The sequence below is a fragment of the Chiloscyllium plagiosum genome, chromosome 38 (genome assembly GCF_004010195.1).
Source record: "Chiloscyllium plagiosum isolate BGI_BamShark_2017 chromosome 38, ASM401019v2, whole genome shotgun sequence".
Classification (NCBI taxonomy): domain Eukaryota; kingdom Metazoa; phylum Chordata; class Chondrichthyes; order Orectolobiformes; family Hemiscylliidae; genus Chiloscyllium; species Chiloscyllium plagiosum.
The window spans coordinates 8,178,886-8,197,489 of NC_057747.1; the positions used below are offsets into that span (position 1 = coordinate 8,178,886).

Consider the following 18,604-nt stretch of genomic DNA (forward strand, 5'->3'; position numbering starts at 1 on the left):
TTTGATGCTTAGTTACAACACAATTGTTTGAGATTGAATTGTTGCATCTGTTGGTCTTTTTGTACTGTTATTTTCATTTCTTCAGTTGATTTTTTTATACCATTTGGAGCAACTACCTATCGCAGGATCGCACTCAGTTGAAATCTATGTTTATCCCTATCACAGTTCCGAACGTTTGATCCGTGCAAACAGTTATGGTGTAGCCATCCTGATAACCCCTACTTCTGCAAAACTAAGAAGGGCCCACCACTCGATGGAACAGAGTGTGCATCTGGAAAGGTAAAAGACCAATTTGCATATCAAAAAGAAATGTCAGGGAGGTGATATCTGTTGCAAGAACCATCTGATGAGTCATTGTGTCCCAGTGTTAATCAGTCTAACTTTATATTGACCTTCCATAGAGTTCTTGTGGTGCAGTGGTAGTGTCCCTACCTCTGAACCCAGTTGCCAAAGTTGGTCCTGGACATATGTCATAACAAGTTCAAACAGACTGATTAAAATAACTATATTGACCTTCCAATAAATAAAGCCCTTATTGATCAAGCATCTGTATTTGCAGACAAAAGAAACCACTTTGGGCAAAATTACTTTATAAGCTGAAAATGGTGGAGATATGCAACAGTTCTGACTTTGTCTGAAATGAGAATTTATCATTGGTCAGTTTGTTAAAAGGGGAAGGGGACAAGCATATTCAAACCCAATGGCAAAGAAGCCCTATGTACACAAAACCTGAGGAAACTGAATTGGACATTTTCTTGCAATCTTATTAGGTTTGGTTTGTTCCTCAGTGCATTAACTGTTAGTACTTTTGCAAAATTTATAACTAGTAATGAGATCCAAGATTCAAATTTTCTGAATCCCTGAAGTTTTTATATTATTATCAAAGACGATTTTGTGTAATTTTTGCTAGCTTTCAGTTCGAAAAAATCCATGTGACAGGAAGCTTAGTCATGGAGGACAGCTCAGCACATGTGGCCTGAGCGATTGTCCACCTGTTGAACTTAATGGGGTAATGGTTGTTAAGGTTACAAATGTGGATTCCTGTTCGCCAGTCTCAAATTTCTGAAATACACTCCTCTGCAGCGGGGATGTAAATCTGCAATGTTACCTGGCAGTGCCCAGCAGCAAGTCCTGAAGGTGATTTAATGACTTGTACTTTTCAGTGGTGTTTCAAGGGTCACTGTATTTGGAAGACTTCAGATCAGTTATACAGTCAGGATGGAAGCTGGAGTTCCTGGACAAGGTTTGGATCATGCTCGAGAACCTGTGGTGGGGGAGTGCGTTTCCGCAGCCGACAGTGCAGCAATCCTCCGTAAGTTTGCATTAGTTAGCACGTGGCTGCATTGCTTTTCCACAGTGATCGGCTTAACTTGGCCAGCTGTTCTGAGGATCACGTAACTGGTTGTCTTAATTTGTATTGCTGAGTCCACATGCTAACTGGCAGGAAAACCCTGGGCTTTGTGCATGGGAACTTACTGGTTACATTGCAAATACCAACAGAGAGCTAATAGATCGAACTGCAGTCATTCAATCCAGAATAATGCACAATTTTAACTTCAAACCTCTTGGCAATGTTCCATTCTTGTTTCAAGGCTAGGAGTTGATGTCAAACAAAAGTTGCTTCACAATGATCTAAAGGTTTGAGTTATCCACTAAAATAAAACGAAGAACTGTGGATTCTGGTGATCCGAAACAAGCAAAAGCAGAAATTAGGAGTTTTTCACTTCTGTGCTCCACCAGCCTCTGTCTTCCCCTTCCCCTTTAATGGGCCGCTGAATGGAGAGACAGAATCACCAGCTACAATGGCTTATACATCTTGCATATTTTTAAAAATAAACTCATCAAGTGATTGTTACATTAACTGCAATACATGGTTTTGGTTGAAGCTATATTAAGCAATAGCCATGATCATTTGTTTTGCTGTATGCATTCACATATAGTTCATTTGTTTTTTATTTGTTCGTGGGATGTGGGTGCCACTGGCTATACCACCAATTATTGCCCATCGCTCGTTACCCTTGAGAAGGTAGTGATGAGCTGCCGTCTTGAACTGCTGCAGTCCATCTGGAGGGTAGGTACACCACAATGCTATTAGGAAGAAAATTCAAAGATGTTGACACAGGCATAGTGAAAGAATGGTATCCAAGTCAGGAAAGCGAGAGATTTAGGATGTGATTTAAAGTAGATGGAGTTCCCTGTTGTTTGCTGCCCTTAACTTTCTGGGTGGTGGAGGTCATGGGTTTGGAAGGTCTGTAGAGCATTGGTGAATTTCTACAGTATCTTATACACATTGCTGGTACTGAGCACTAGTGGTGGAGGGAATGGATGTTGAATTATTCCCTCCTTGTTCAAGATCATTTCTTGCTATTATGTTATCTCCGTTTCATACTAACCTAATTAATAAAGGCTCATGGTTACAGTGGTTATTGCATTGTTCAGAGTTGTTTCAAATTCCATTTGCAATGGTTTAGTTTATAATTTAGCAACTACAAAATCAATTTTATCCAACAAGATCCCAAAAGCAGCATGGAAATGGCCAACCTGCTGTTGGCGAAGCTGATTAAGAAAGGAATGCTAGTTCTGGTTTTGAAAAAACATAGTGCTTCAACATCCATCTGCACCACAGCAAGATCAGTTCAGAAGCTTGGTTTTATTCCTTGAAGGAAAAACTATATTTATGACATTGCAGCACTTAAAGAAATATGTCAAGCTCAATTATGTGCTTCAGCAGTGACTGAACTCTCAGGCTCTGACTCAGGAAAAGGAGATACGAACTGAGGTAATTTGATTAGTATTGCATTTTGGCCCTGTGCCTTATAACATTAGGATCGATCGGAAAATGATAACGCACACTTTTACTCTCTGGTTGCATCGATTCCAACACAGAGCATTGCATCAACAACAATTTTAGCTGTCTCTAGCATAAAATAAACCCTTTCTAAATGACCAAGATAGCAAAAGTACAACTTTCAGTAAACAGATTGCAGGATGAGGTAAGATTATGGATCATGCCATTGATTTGCTTGTGTTTTCTCTGCAGTCCTGCGTACGGTGGCCGGGAGTGTCCTGGTCCCAGTTTTGAATACAAAGTCTGCAATTCTGAAGATTGCTCAGGGCCCTATGAAGATTTCCGGGCTCAGCAGTGTCAGCAAAGAAACTCCTATTATATTTACCAGAATGTCAAGCATACTTGGCTCCCTTATGAGCATCAAGATGGTAACTTTTCTTTTCAGACTGTGTATTTGTGATCAATTTTCATAATTAGACAACCCAACCAGAGAAACATTAATATCTCAGACACTACAGGTATGATATCCTGGATGGATACTAATTCAGTGATTTAGTGCACATAGAGAGCTCTTCAACTTTGACCTTTTGGTGAGGAGCTTCACCGAGCAGAAACAAATGTAAAATCAGATGGAGTTTGCACATGATTTTCCTACAGTAATGTTAAATGGTCAAAAAATCAAACAACAGCACGCATCCACATTTCCTGTATATGCAGCCAGCTGCCAAAATTGAAAATATGTTTCTATGAAGTACACTACCTGAAGTAACTTGTACAAAACTGCATTGCAATGAATTACATGCAATAATGAGAGTACTCGAAAGGATTCTGAGACTACTCAGAGTTATGTGATCTCAATAGCACAGTTTTGCTCACTAAACTAAACATTATATGTACCAGCAATAGGCAAACTGTGTACATTATATTCCATGCAGTCTGTCCACTCCTATCTCACCAAATGCCAGTTCCCAGTCCTGAGGTTAAACGGCTAAGAGTGGGACCATTCCAGTGACATTGCAAAAGCAGTTGAAAACAGATGCATCATCAAACTGTTTTTATTTACCAGTAATTTATTGTACTCAGCCTTAAGGAGAGATGTCGTTTCTTCCACTGCATTCTCAGTGATTCCAGGAAAGCTCGGATTTGGTATATGGGTCATATGTTACATACATATTTCTCTGTGGTGGAGTTCTTCCTTTTATTAAGGTATTGTACCCTGAGAACAGTGCCATTGGTGACATATTTTAAAATTATATTGTTCAAAAATTAAAAGGCATGCATATTGTACAAGAGAGAAAACACACAGGAATGAAGTAAGGCTAAAACCATGTCTTAGATTTTTCTAATTCTTTTATGCTTTGTTTTTTGTTTCTTCTTTTGCCAATATAAACCTCCATTTTGATCTTCTTTCCCAATCGACAAATTATAGAGGCTCAAAAATGTGAATTAATCTGTCAGTCCAAGGAAACGGGAGATGTGGTGTTCATGAATCAGGTTGTCCATGACGGTACACGTTGCAGTTATAAAGATCCCTTCAGTGTTTGTGCTCGAGGAGAATGTGTGGTATGTGTTCATTACTGGGTACTCTGATCTGTGCCTGGGAAGTTATGCATGCTCAATTTCAAATGGCTGTGAACTCTGGAATTCCCACCCTAAACTTAGCCACAGCATTATCACATATTAAGGCACCCTCAAGTATCTCCTTAACCAAGCTGTTGGTCAACTGTCCCTAATACCTCAAAATGGTTAGAATAACAGTTCTGCCAACCGCCATGGAATATTTTTTCTAGTCTATACAAATGGAAGTATTTAGGATGAATACGATTTGTCCGCATTGAGGGGTCACCTTTCAGAGATTTATAAAATCATTAAGCGTATAGATAAGGTGAATGGCAAATGTCTTTTCCCTAAGGTGGGGGGATTTCAAGCCTTAGGGGGTATATTTTTATGGTGAGAGGAGAAAGATTTGAAAAAGATATGAGGGGCAATTTGTTTTTACATGGAGTAATTCGTGTTTAGAATGAACTTCCAGATGAAATGGTGGATGTGGGTACAATTACAATGTTTAAAAGACATTTGGATAAGTACATGAATAAAAAATGTTTAAAGGAATATGGGCCAAGCGCAGGCAGATGGGGCTAGTTTAGTTTGGGATTATGGTTGGCATGGACTGGTTTGACTGAAGGGTCAGTTTCCATGCTGTTTGACTCTAAGGCTCTATGGTGCATGCGAGGTTTTTTAAAATTTGTGTTTATCTAACCCCTTGCACAGTTTTCCATTCTGTTAAGGGATGGAGATTCTGACACTATTGAATTATTATCCTTTTGAAGCTTGTGGGCTGTGACAAGGAAGTTGGTTCCTTTAAGCAAGAAGATAAATGTGGTGTCTGTGGTGGTGACAATGCACATTGTCGAACAGTGAAAGGGACCATTACCAAGACTCCTAAACGAACAGGTGAGTTAAAACTCCCCATCTGGTTCAATGCAAGTTATTTGTATGTACATGTGACACTGAAAAATAAACATGCCTCCATTTGTTTAAATATGTTTACCATCTTACTCTGAATGATTTTTCTTCATTTATAACAGTGCTGAAATATCATCAGATTGAGAGCAGCAGATTTTATATAGTCAAGGTTTCAATATGACTTGTACTCTTATGTGACCAAGTCGATCAGTATTCTCCCCTGCATTGTACCAGAAACTTGGTAAATCAGTCCAAGAGACTTCGCTTAGGTTCACCCTTGCTGTAGGTTGTGTTTGTTTCTCTAATTAATATCTTGAGATTTCACAATGTTACTTATGGATTAAGAGGCACATGTTGGGTTACCAGAAACTAAACTGAACTAGCCATATAAATACAGTGGCTTCAAGAGCAGGTCAGAGGCTAGGAATACTACAATGAGTAGCATACCTCCTGACTCCCCAGAGCCGGTCCATCATCCACAAAACACAAGTCAGGAGTGTGGTGGAAAAAGCCCCATTTACGTGGCTAAGCACAGCTCCAACAATACTCAAGAAACTTGACACCATCCAGCCTGCTTATTTGGCGCACACCCACAAACTTTCACTTTCTCCACCACCAGGGTCTGGTAGCAGCAGTTAATACTATTTACAAGGTGCACTAGAAAAATTCTCCAAGGCTCCTTAGACAGCTCCTTCCAAATCCACAACCCCTGTCATCTAAAAGGTCAAGGTAAGCAGTTACGTGAGAACACCGCCCCCTGCAAGTTCCTCTTCCAGCCATTCACCATCTTAACTTGGAAATATATCGTTGTTCCTTCAAGCCAAAATCCTGAAATTCCCTCCGTAATTGCATTGTGGGTCTGTCTATAGGAGATGGACTGCAGTAGTTCAAGAGAGAAGCTCATCACTACCTTCTCAAAAACAGCTAGGGGTGGGCATTAAATGTATCCACATCCCATGAGTGAATAATCTCAAGAATTTAAGATTAATTCAGAGCTGACAAACAGGGCTGCAGATCAAGTAGTTAGTTGAGGTTGTCGAGCAACACTAATCTGTGGGCTGTCGTGTGAAGTAGAGAGATAGGGACTGCCCAATGCACTCTGTATTTGGTAGTCCTCTACATTACTTTGTGTTGTTATTTGCCTTAACCTCCCAAAATCAGCAACATCCCTAATTCACGTTATAGTAATTTTGAATAAGTATGGTAGTCATCCTAAAGAATTTTATGGAGAAGAAAGAGGTGGCAAACTACAGGAGGAAGAATGTAGGAGGTGACCAGAGACATGGCCATTGAAATAGGTTTCAAGGAGACTTCTGGAAGGTGATGAGGGAAATAGAAAAATACAGGTATGTAGAGAGCATACTGTATCACTTTATCCTGAAAATTTCTATTGGCCAACCATAGCCTTCTGGGTGAAAGAGATTCAGATTTTTAGAGTCTGTGATTTTACTCTGAAATGGCAAAACTCTGATTTTAGAAGTTATGCTCTCACGTTGATCTCTTTGTATTTAGTCTTGAACTATCTTGACTACTTTTGGCACTATAGATTAAATTCATACAAACAGACCTTATAATTAAACCTTTGTGCTCAGATATCATTATCATGAATTTTCATGTTCTCCTCCCAAGGCCAATATTTTGTTCATGAAACAAAAAAAAATGAAAGAACTGTGGAGACTGGAAATTTGAAACAAAAACAGAAATTGCCGGAAAATCTCAGCACGTCTGGCAGCTTCTGTAGAGGGAAATCAGAGTTAACATTTTAGGTTCAGTGACCTTCCGTCAGAACTGAATCAGATCATTTGATGCATCTGATCTGCCCAGTTGTTTTAATTGGACAGCAGTTTTGTGCAGTTTACAGCCTGCAGGCTCTGTGCCTGTACTGTTGGTCTTTCTGCTTCATCCACTGTCAGGCTTCTGTTTATAGATTCACTCTCCTCCACCAAGTTTATTTCTCCACACATTTTGAATCCGATGGTGATCTGCAGTTTCACTACTGGTTTTCTGATGTGCAACTGATTCTCCTCACATCTGATCTTCATTCCAATGGAAATTACCAACCGTTCATTCCCCAGTATATTTTCCTGTGTATAATTTGTGGATTCACTCAGCCACTTCATATCTCTGAACCTGTACATCAGTTTGCCAATGTTTCATATTGAGGCCAACTTGACTCTATCACTTCTGACCCAGCAAGGAAGCATAGTGTCATAAAGATGTACAGCTCAGAAATAGACCCTTTGGTTCAACTCGTCCATGTCAACCAGATATTCTACATTAACTTAGTCCCATTTGCCAGCATTTGGCCCATATCCCTCTAAACCCTTCCTAATCATATGCCTATCCAGCTGCCTTTTAATTGTTGTAATTATACCAGCCTCCACCACCACCTCTGGCAGCTCATTCCATACATGCATAACCCTCTGTGTGAGGACGTTGCCCCTTAGGTCCCTTTTAAATCTTGTCTTTCTCATCTTAAATCTAGTTTTGCACTCCCCTATCCAGGGCAAAGAAAGCATTGCATTTCACCCTATCCATGTGCCTCATATTATAAGGCTACCTCTCAGCCTGCAACGCTCCAGGGAAAATAGCCCCAAACTATTCAGCCTCACGTGATCTCTTAGCTCCCTCCCAGTGTTTTTCTCCTATTCTGGGAGTAAGCAGGAAATATTTCTAACACACCCTTGCTGCATGCACAAGCTGTGGGACCTAAGCTTTCATTGTGTCCATTTACAAGTATGTTTTGGCTACTGCTCCAGATTCAAGTTCACGATGCCTTTTTTTCCAATTCTTTCTCTTCATTCTTTTCTCTTTCCCTGTGCCTAATGGACATGACCTCCTTATTAGCAGGAATTCGAACTGCCCATTTACTCTCCTGGAACAGTACAGCACAGGAACAGGCTTTGAGCTCACCATGCCTGTGCAATCATGCTGTCATTCTGAAATAATCCCATCTATCTTCACATGGTCCATACTCCTCTATTCCCTACCTGTTCATGAGTCTGTCTAAATACATCTTAAACATTGCTATCATATTTGTTTCTACCACCTCTTCTGGCAGCAGGTTTCACCTATCAACCTCTGTTCAAAAAAGACTAGTCTCACACATAGAACAGTACAGCATAGTTACAGACCTTTTGGCTCTCATGTTGTGCCGACCTTTTATCCTACTCTAAGATCAAACTAACTTACATATCCTTATTTCACTATCTCCCATGTGTCTATCCAAGAGTTGCTTAAATGTCCATAATGTATCTACTCTACTACCAGTGCTGGCATGCGTTCCACTCTCTGTGTAAATAATCTACCTCTGACATCTCCCCTAAACCTTCTTCCAATCACCTTAAAATTATGCCCCCTTGTGACAGCCATTTCCACCCTGGGGAAAAAGTCTCTGGCTATCTACTTTATCTGTGCTTCTCACCATCTTGTACACCTCTATCAAGTTACCTCTCATCCTTCTTCGCTCCATTGAAGAAGGTCCTAGCTCCCTAAACCTTTCTTCATACCAGCCAGGAGTCTCGTTCGCGACCACAGAATCTCCTGTCTGTTCCTTTAACCACTGAATCTCCAATCATTATTGCTCTCCTATGCTCCCCCCACCTTGCCTTCTGAGCCACATCTCCTTTAACGTTTTCCACCGTGACCTTAAAACCGTGTCCCACCTACAATTCCTTCCCCCCCACCCCCCCAAAAAAAAGCTGGTGCATTCCAATCCAGGCAACATCCTATCTATAGTGTGGCAACTAGAACATCACACAATACTCCAAACATGGCCAAATTAAATATCCAAGGATACATGTCCTTGAAAGGTCAGGCAGATGGCCAGAGGGGGTGGGTTGCCTTGTTAGTAAGAACTGAAATTAAATTGATAGCAAGAAGTGATATAGAGTCGAGAGAAATAGAGAATATGTGGCTAGAGTTGAAGAATCACGAAGGGAAAGGCACCCTGATGGGAGTTATTTACCGACCTCCTAGCAGTTGTCAGAATGTGGCTTGCCATTCTTCCTACCCTGGTATTTCTTGCCCAGGTGAGTCTTTCTATCTCCTTCTGTTCTCATTTAACCTGTGAAATACTGTTGCAATGAGCTCTGCCATCACCCTTCCCCTTCGTATCTCCCTCCAGAACGTTTGCACACTTTGTCACAAGATCCTTACATTCCATGAACCTATTTTGGCGGATCTTATTGACATCTTGGCTTTGGTGGAAACCTGGGTGAGGTTTGATGACACCTTTCTGCTCTCCGTGCATAAGAAAAATCTCCCACTATTTGCCACGCCCAGTCCATTCCATGGAAATAGGGCTTTTACCGCAAAATAGCACACACCATGATCTGCCCCCCTCCCTACTCTTTTAGCACATGCCTCACTTTGAGTGTCTTAACTTGTTTCACCTTTGTGCCTCTCTTTTAAAGCCCTCATTCTCTACTATCTACTCAAAAGTTGTGGCAGTAATGTCTCTGACAGGCTGTCCTCCCTTGGCCCCTGCTCTGTCATCCTTGGGGATATTTATCTCAATTCATCATGTTCTCTCTCAATTTCAATTCATTGTAGCCCTATCATCCCTTCTCTCCTATCACATTAGGCCCCTAATCAGATTTGTAGCCACTCTTCCCAACCCCTCCAACCTCGACTACCAATACCACTTTCAATGTGTGAATAAAAGCTTCACTGTGTGAATTATAGGTAAACCTGCCTTTAATTGCTTATTAATTTCTTCCTTCTTTGTTTTCTTGTTTTTCTTCCCATCACCGTTCTCCCTCCCAATCCTACTTCCTTCTGTGTCCATTCTTGGACAATCTCTCATCCAGTTCACTTAGCTGTATACGTTGAAATTTCTGACTGTTTCACCTTCTATTCACAATGAAACTAGTTATACTGATTCTTTCAACTACATTCTCGTCACCAGCTCTGATATTGTAATTCTTTATTTAAAAAAAAGGTCTATCACCTTAGTTGTAGCCACACACAACAGTCTTGCCCTTATCACCATTAGCACTGTTCCTTAACTACTAGGATTGGAGATTATTGTGTCATGGCTAGTAACTGGTTCAGCCAATCTTTGTCAGACCTATCAAATAATTTCTGACACAAAACACCAATGAGTCCTAGTCTCATCTGTCAAAATTAATATCTGTTCAAAGATTATACCAAAATTCAAAGATTACTTCCAACCTCTCTTCTCTACTCCAAAGTATCATCTTAAACCCTTTTACATTACCTCCTTCACACTCACCTTTGACAGGTGTGATGATATGATGGACTCAGTCATTATGGCTGAGACTATTCATTACCCTGCCTGTACTGGTTCATTGCCTTATTCCAGCTTACTTGACAAATCTTAATTTAAAGTTGTACCCTACCCTCACCCTAAATTTGATTGTTTGTTTCTCTAATTTCTCTCATATCTCCCCTCAACAACTTCCCCTCATGGCTCCCTTGTTCATTGACATAATTGATGGAGCTATCTCCTAAGTTGCTGAACTTTAATAACTCTTTCTAATATGTTGTCCTTGCCCTTCTCAAAGGAAAATAGCCCTTGACTCATCCATCCTTGTAGGTAGTACCCATTTTCAAAGTCACTTGCCACTCCACCATCCTCAGACCTGTAGATGGTTCTCAAATCCATCTCCTCCTCCACCATATTTGCAGTTCTTCAATCAATCCCTCATCACAGCACTGAAGCAGTTTTTAATCAGAATTCTAAATAACATACTTTGTGACCTTGTTACCCTTCCTGACTTGTTTGCCGTCTTTTACACAGTTGACTACACCATCCTCTTCCTGCCCTGTAATCTTATTGAAGATTACACAACTGGTTCCATTTTAAGCAGAGTATCACCCACAATGGCTTATTTTACCTCTATGATGTTCTGAAGCATATATCTGGGGTAGTTTCTGATCTGTACTGCCCCTCAGTGACATTGTCTGAAAATACATCAGAAATGAGCTGTTTTCTACACTGTTTGATATACGCTCAGAGATAATGGGTCAGGTTCAACTTTGTTTTATTCATTTATGGAATGTGGGCATTGTTGGCTAGGCCAGCATTTATTGCCCAGATGGCAGTTAGGAGTCAACACTTTACTGTGGGTCTGGAGTCACATGTAGGCCAGACCATTAGGGGTAGTAGTTTCCACCCCTAAAGGACATTAATGAACAGGGTGGGTTTTTCCCTAGTCATCATTAGGCTCTTAATTCCAGATTTTTATTTTAATTCAGACTTCACCATCTGTCATGATGAGATTTGAATTTGTATCCTTAGAACATTACCTGGATCTCTGGATTAATATGAAGAAAATGAGGACTGCAGATACTGGAGATCAGAGTCGAAGAGTGTGTTGCTAAAAAAGCACTGCAGGTCAGGCAGCATCCGAGGAGCAGGAGAATCGATGTTTTGAGCATAAGCCCTTAATCAGGGGTGAGGGCCCATTCCTGATGAAGGGCTTATGTTCAAAACGTTGATTCTCCTGCTCCTCTGATGCTGCCTAACCTGCTGTACTTTTCCAGCAACACACTCATCGACTCTTGATTAATTGTCTAGTGATAATACCACTAGGTCGCTGACTCCTCTAAACTTGTTCTTAGTGGAGTAGAGGTTGGCCGGATATGATTACTTACAGACTGTGTCTAACTATAAAAATACAGTCCTTAGCCACACATTTCTCATTATTTACTTCTCTCTTGCGAATAAGTTTATAATTCAAGTAATGTTACAATATGGTCAGAATCTATGTCAATCAAGAAATCAAACAAAATACAGCATCTATTGAAAAACATTGTAAAATAAATACTTTCCCTCAAGAAGAAAAGCAACAATTCTTCTAAAAATTGTCACTGTGGAGGTACAAGGGTTATACAAGATATGAATGATTTATTGACACTTGATGAATTTTACCTGCCCATAGATTGCTTTTGCAAATACAGTGCTTATTATTATAACCTTGTCATGAGGAATCTAGTTCCTCATGTTCAACAAGCTCCAGGAATTCATAATACTGCTGAAAATGAAAAATGGATAATCTTTATATTTCATTGTCTCATGCCTTTGAAAAAAAATTAATAGCTTAGAAGTATGTACTGAATGTTCTTGAAATTTATAATTTCAAACATCAGTGAGGGTTATGAAGCTTGTTAATAAAGGGTCACTGTTCTGATTCAATGCTACTGGCTGTGAACACTGTACATATTGTCCATGCTGCTCTCCCACTTTCCAGCCTGTCACAATAATGAATGGTACAGTGCTGTATATTCCCAATGCAAATACCAATCTTCACGTACTTCAGTGTTAGAAATACTCATCCCTTTAAGGGTCAACCAGAACAGCTTCAGAGTTGACTGCAAGCACATGATCGGACTTGTGTTTAGGAGATGGGTCCTTCCCCAGTGGGGAGCTGGCTTCTGAAGGGGGAAAGGGTCCAGAAGGGAAAGACTCAAACTGCTGTCTGTGCTAAGCTAAGCATTTCCAAAAAAACACTTTGTAAGTCTCTGAAAGTCTCCAGCTGCCTAATTCAACACATAATATTGGTCTGTAAAACAACTTGACTATGTACTCCAAAAAAATGAGTCTTTTACCCTTGGATAAGAGTAGATGCAAAAGGCTGAAATTATTTCATGGTGAGATGGATATTAGACAGAAAAAAAATAAAAATAAAGTAGATATAGTTATTGCAGGTGACTCAATAGTAGGTATCACATTGCCTAGCTTGCTGACCTTCTGGTATGTTGTATTTAATAGAACTGATCAATATGTGGGCAAGTAGTTTGATACTGCCTTTTGCTCTACGACAATTCTTAGACAGACTTCGGGATCAGAAACATTTTCAGAATAGAGATCAGTGCATTCAAGGTTAAAATAGCTTGGACAAAACTCTGTCTCTCTAATAGTATATTAACAAGCAAAGACTCTTCCAAAGTTTGATTGTTCATTTCATCATGTGCCAGTCCCACAGTTTCCAAAGTAAAATGTTTAACATTGGTTGGGCATTTCCTCGTATATCCAGCCATTTGATAGTTGCCCTAATCTTGTTTGATAATATTGCCTGCCTCTGTCTGTACAACCTCACTGTGGAACTTATTTATAGCACTAACCAAGTTTTTGAGCACTTTATGTAAGATTGTCTGGTAGTGGGTGGTAAAAATTGGGCAATTATACATGAATCTGTATGAAAGTTAGATTTCGACTACCTACCTTTACTTACAACATTGTAGCCACATGGAGGGGACTTTGCTGTTTATGTTGGGGCTGGATTGGAGCCAGGACATAGAGATGAGAGGACAGCATATTCAAAAGGCACAACTCTTGCCCCACGTTGGTGCAGTGACATCACCAACAATTTTATTCCTGTGATTTTTTTCCAGGACACACACATCTTGTTACCTGTAGTTTTGAAGAATGTTAATCTACACTGGCTTTACATCGAAGATAAACTGCTGATAATATAAAGCAAATCAAATTATTAAAAATATCCTGTAACTTTCAGAATTTTCAAATCACAAGGGCAGCATTGATTGCCTTTGAATTACTTAATTCTAATGTCTCATTGCAGGGATGTTCAAAATGTTTGAATTGCCTGCTGGAGCTCGACATATTCAGATTGAAGAAACTGAACCTTCCACAAATCTAATTGGTAAGTTTTTTTTTCAGGAATCTATATCAGTATTTGGCACTTTCAATAGTTCCATAATCTTTGCTAAATTATCAGAAAATGGAAAGGTAATCTCCAGAGGAAGCAAGTTGCTGTGGAAACTCTTAATTTATTTAGGAAAACATGGCATAAATTCAATATATTTTCTTTATCAAACACCATGCGCTTTGTACTGTATTTTGAAAACATTTCAGAAAGTTTGGAATAAGTTATATTGGACATCTAATGGTCACGTTTTCCTAACAGCTGTGAAGAATCAAGCAACTGGTAATTTTGTTCTCAATGCCAAAGGTGAAAGTTCAAAGCCAAAGATGTTTTTAGGAATGGGTCTGGAGTGGGAATATTCCATAGAGAATGACAAGGAAACCCTTAAATCCAGCGGCCCACTACACAACAACATCATTGTTTTTGTAAGTAATGAGATTATTAAAGTTCTTTAAAAGATCTTTCCTCCCTTTGTATTTTCCCCTTAGAAGATGCCAACATATTCCAAGGTACAAATCCTCTGATATCTCACCCAAATACCTGGGTGCTTCTGTTGATCCAGACACTGAGACTGAGCAGGCTAATAAACAACAAAGGGTGGAAGGGGAGGCATCTCTCATGAACGTGACCAACTTGGCATGCACCAAAATTGCTAGCAAGAAGGAAACAGTGGTCATCGATAAATTCCTGTTAATTCTCTCCTCCATCCCTAGCCCAAGAGTCTGAGGACAGCAGTTCTACTGCTGCTTCAATGTCTTCAGTGAACTGCAGACTGGAATTAAAGCTTTAGTAGCTTGACAGTCCGTGCAATTCTCCAGAGAACAATGGGTATATGTATGAGCACTTCAAAATAGATCCGACGCAGCAACAAACATCTCAGTGGAAAATCTACATTCTCATTGCCTCGGAAAGGCAGTCAACATCATCAAAAACCCCTCCCTCCCCAGTTATAATCTCTTCCAACCTCTTCTGTCAGGCAGACAATATGAAAGCTTAAACACAACTTTTTCCCTGCTGTTATTAGACTTCTGAATAGATCTCTCAAATTTCAATGATGATCTTGCTTTTTGTGCACCTTCTTTGCAATTGTAACTTTGTATTCCTCACTCTATTGTATTATCATGATGCACTTTGTATGGAATGATCTGCCAATACTGCATGCATGCAATTCAAGACCTTTAACTGTACCAAGGTACAGGTAACAATAATAAATCAAATCAAACATTATGAGCAAGCAAGATAAAAATCCTTAGTGAATGCAACTCTGAATGCAATGGAGTATTCAAAACTTTATAATAGTGTATTATTTCCATGATTCAATCCATGTACACTTCAGATTTTTAAAAAAATCAGATATCATGTGTTGGAAATTGTGTTAAGTTTGATTCATTCAAAGAATGGTACAACACAGAAGATCATTGTATGGCCCATTGTGCCAATAAAAAGTCTGAAAACTATCTAATTAGTCAACTCACTTACACTTTCCCCTTAGCCCTGCCAATTTCAATTCAGCTTGTAATTCTGTGAAAGTATTATGCTGATGTCCGTAAAGCACTTGGAGATAACCTAACAATATGAAAAGCAGTCTATAAGTTTGTTGTGCCCATGCAATTTTTCTCGTTAGATTAGGAAAAAAAAGCTCATGATTGTGTGATAGTAATCTAACTCTCAGACTAGCATTTGAGACTGCGCCCAATGCATTAAGAATTTTAATATATAAGGCCAGACTTAGGCACAGTGTTTATGCATCTGAAAATTATATTACAGAATAGTTCTTGGAAAGAAGCAGAATACATATTTTCATGCAAACATTGCACAGAGATATTCCTTTTTTCAAAAAAGGAAATTCATTGAGATGTCGTCTTAGGAAGTCTGTGCACAAACTCTCAATCACAATGTTCTGGATTTCTTGGGGCTTGTTTAAATGGCAAGGAACTGCTCTTTTTTTCAGATTAGCCCCCAAGATGAAGATGTTAAATCAAATTTAATGTACAAGTATGTTATTCATGAAGACCTACTTCCTGTGATCGGCAACAACGATGTACTCCTGGAAGAGACGGAAAGTTACGAGTGGGCCTTAAAAAGCTGGTCCCAGTGTTCGAAAGCCTGTGGAGGAGGTGTGTTGTCAGTAAGATGGGTAACAATACAATGCTACGTGTTCCTTCCACATAACTGCAAACACACCCATGCACATTTTCACACTTACTTCAACACTCCCTCTCATACTCTGTCCCAAGTGCGCACACACTGTCCTTCCCAATGCATGATTTGGAGATGCCGGTGTTGGACCGGGGTGTACAAAGTTAAATATCACACAACACCAGGTTATAGTCCAACAGGTTTAATTGGAAGCACTAGCTTTTGGAGCATTGCTCCTTCATCAGGTGGTTGTGCTGGATGAAGGAGCAGCGCTCTGAAAACTAGTGCTTCCAGTTAAACCTGTTGGACTATAACCTGGTGTTGTGTGATTTTTAACTTTCCAATGCACATACTCAATCACTCTATGTCACTCCCTCCCATATGCACAGTTGCTGTCTCTCATTTTCTCCCCCATGCACGTTTGTACCTTTCAAATACACACTGTCACTCTCATTTGTTCACTCTTACACGCTCACTCCTCCAACAAATTCTAATTCTGCCTGGTTCCCTCCCACATACAAGCTCGCACTCACTCTTGTGCACTCTTTTACTATGTCTCACGCTCACTTCTTTCCACATGAGCACTTGCTCACTCACTCTCTTGCATGCCTTCCCACACACACTCACTTGTTCTCATTCCCTTCCCCACACACTTCCATACTCCGTTCCTCACTCATTCTCTCTCATACTGTCTCCCATGCAGTCTGTTACTCCTTTCCCCACAAAGTCTCGCCTCTGTGGGTCTCTCTCGCTCTGCCACATGCATATCCTCTACTCAGTTCAGAGCAGAGCATCTCATATTTTCCTGTTCATGAAAATGTGAAAAAGTGGAAAAAGATGCATAATTGCGCTGAGCCTGAAGTCTAGATATACATTTCTGTTTTGCACAAAAACACTAATTTTACTACTTGTACTTATCTAGGCAAAAAGGGACCTTAAATTGTATATCACCCTGTACTGGTATATTTTCTAGTACAGATTTTTAAAAACTCATTCATGGGATGAGGGTGTTGCTGGCCAGGCCAGCATTTATTGCCCATCCCTAATTGTTAATAGTCAACCACGTTGTTGTGGATCTGGAGTCACATGTAGACTAGACAAGATAATGATGGCAGATTCCTTCCCTGAACGACATTAGTGAACCAGATGGGTTTTTTTCAACAATCGACAATGGATTTGCGGTTATCATTAGACTTTTTGCTTCCAGATTTTACTAGTTCAAATTACACCATTTGCCGTGGCAGGATTCAAACCCAGGTCCCCAGAGCCCGGAGGCTTAGTGGTTAGCACTACTGCTTCACAGCACCAGGGTCCCAGGTTCGATTCCAGCCTTGGACGACTGTCTGTGTGGAGTTTGCACATTCTCCCCGTGTCTGTGTGGGTTTCCTCTGGGTGCTCCAGTTTCCTCCCACAGTCCAAAGATGTGCAGGTCAGGTGAATTGGCCATGCTAAATTGCCCATAGTGTTAGGTGCATTAGTCAGAGGGAAATGGGTCTGGGTGGGTTACTCTTCAGAGGGTTGGTGTGGACTGGTTGGGCTGAAGGGCCTGTTTCCACACCATAGGGAATCTAATCTAATCTAATCATAATTACCTGGGTCTCTGAATGCAATCTAACGATAATACCACTAGGCCGTGGCCTCCCCTCTCAAATTGCAGAGAATATAAACGCAACTCCAAATGCAGATTTTAGGACTTATTTCCAGATTATTTTGTCTAATGCTACTGCAAAAGTACACTAATATTGCAAATATACTTTCAGGAATACAGTACACAAAATATGGCTGCCGACGAAAAAGTGACAGCAAGATGGTGCATCGGAATTTCTGTGATAACAATAAGAAGCCAAAGCCGATAAGGAGACGTTGTAACCTTCATGAGTGCACACAACCATCGTAAGCAAAGTGCTCTTACTCATCTAGAGTGCGCTAGTAGATTGTGAACAAAGATTCTAACAATGGTGAAATTTGTAATTCTAATAAAGTGTTCTTTGACAGGGATCTAGAGAGGAAAAGCTTCAAGGAGGTAGCTTGAAATCATAATGCCACTTTGGCCTTGATAAGCCGTTGGCAAAGGGCTTTTGTACATGTGGTTAGAATCCGGTGCAAAGCTCTGCTCTATTTGCAGTTTATTGCCTCTGTTACAAGGCTGCGAGTGTGAAGAATTAAAAGACGGATCAGCCAGAAATTCCAGATGCCAACTGTTGACTTCATGTTTTGTACGACCTTCCAACATGTTTCATTTCATTGAATAAAAACAAGGTTGTTTATTCTATATAATACTGCACTCACCAATTCACAAAAAGGCAGTTCTGCCTGTGTTGGTTTTCAATGTTGAATAATGCGTTAAGTTTAATCTATTCTGTTGCAGGTGGTTAACAGAAGAATGGGGAGCTTGCAGTAAAACTTGTGGAAAACTAGGATACCAAACAAGGGTTGTACAGTGTGTCCAGTCTCTCATCGCTGGAGCCAACAAAACAGTGCACACCAAATACTGTGTTGGAGATCGTCCCGACACTCGGAGACCATGCAGCCGTACACCGTGTCCAGCACAGTGGCGGACAGGAGCTTGGTCTCAGGT

At 40.2% G+C, this 18,604-nt stretch overlaps 1 protein-coding gene across 3 annotated transcripts in view; it reads left to right on the forward strand.

Annotated features, from left to right (window-relative positions):
- LOC122541789 (A disintegrin and metalloproteinase with thrombospondin motifs 14) overlaps nucleotides 1-18,604 on the forward strand; it is a 199,083-nt gene that overhangs the window by 170,326 nt on the left and 10,153 nt on the right. For all 3 annotated transcript variants that reach the window (XM_043678771.1, XM_043678769.1, XM_043678770.1), the window contains exons 10-19: nucleotides 166-279; nucleotides 1,164-1,312; nucleotides 3,041-3,216; nucleotides 4,218-4,351; nucleotides 5,119-5,242; nucleotides 13,804-13,884; nucleotides 14,149-14,312; nucleotides 15,839-16,004; nucleotides 17,787-17,919; nucleotides 18,395-18,602. In XM_043678771.1, the coding sequence (XP_043534706.1) occupies nucleotides 166-279; nucleotides 1,164-1,312; nucleotides 3,041-3,216; nucleotides 4,218-4,351; nucleotides 5,119-5,242; nucleotides 13,804-13,884; nucleotides 14,149-14,312; nucleotides 15,839-16,004; nucleotides 17,787-17,919; nucleotides 18,395-18,602 (1,449 nt within the window). The remainder of the gene's footprint in view (nucleotides 1-165; nucleotides 280-1,163; nucleotides 1,313-3,040; nucleotides 3,217-4,217; nucleotides 4,352-5,118; nucleotides 5,243-13,803; nucleotides 13,885-14,148; nucleotides 14,313-15,838; nucleotides 16,005-17,786; nucleotides 17,920-18,394; nucleotides 18,603-18,604) is intronic.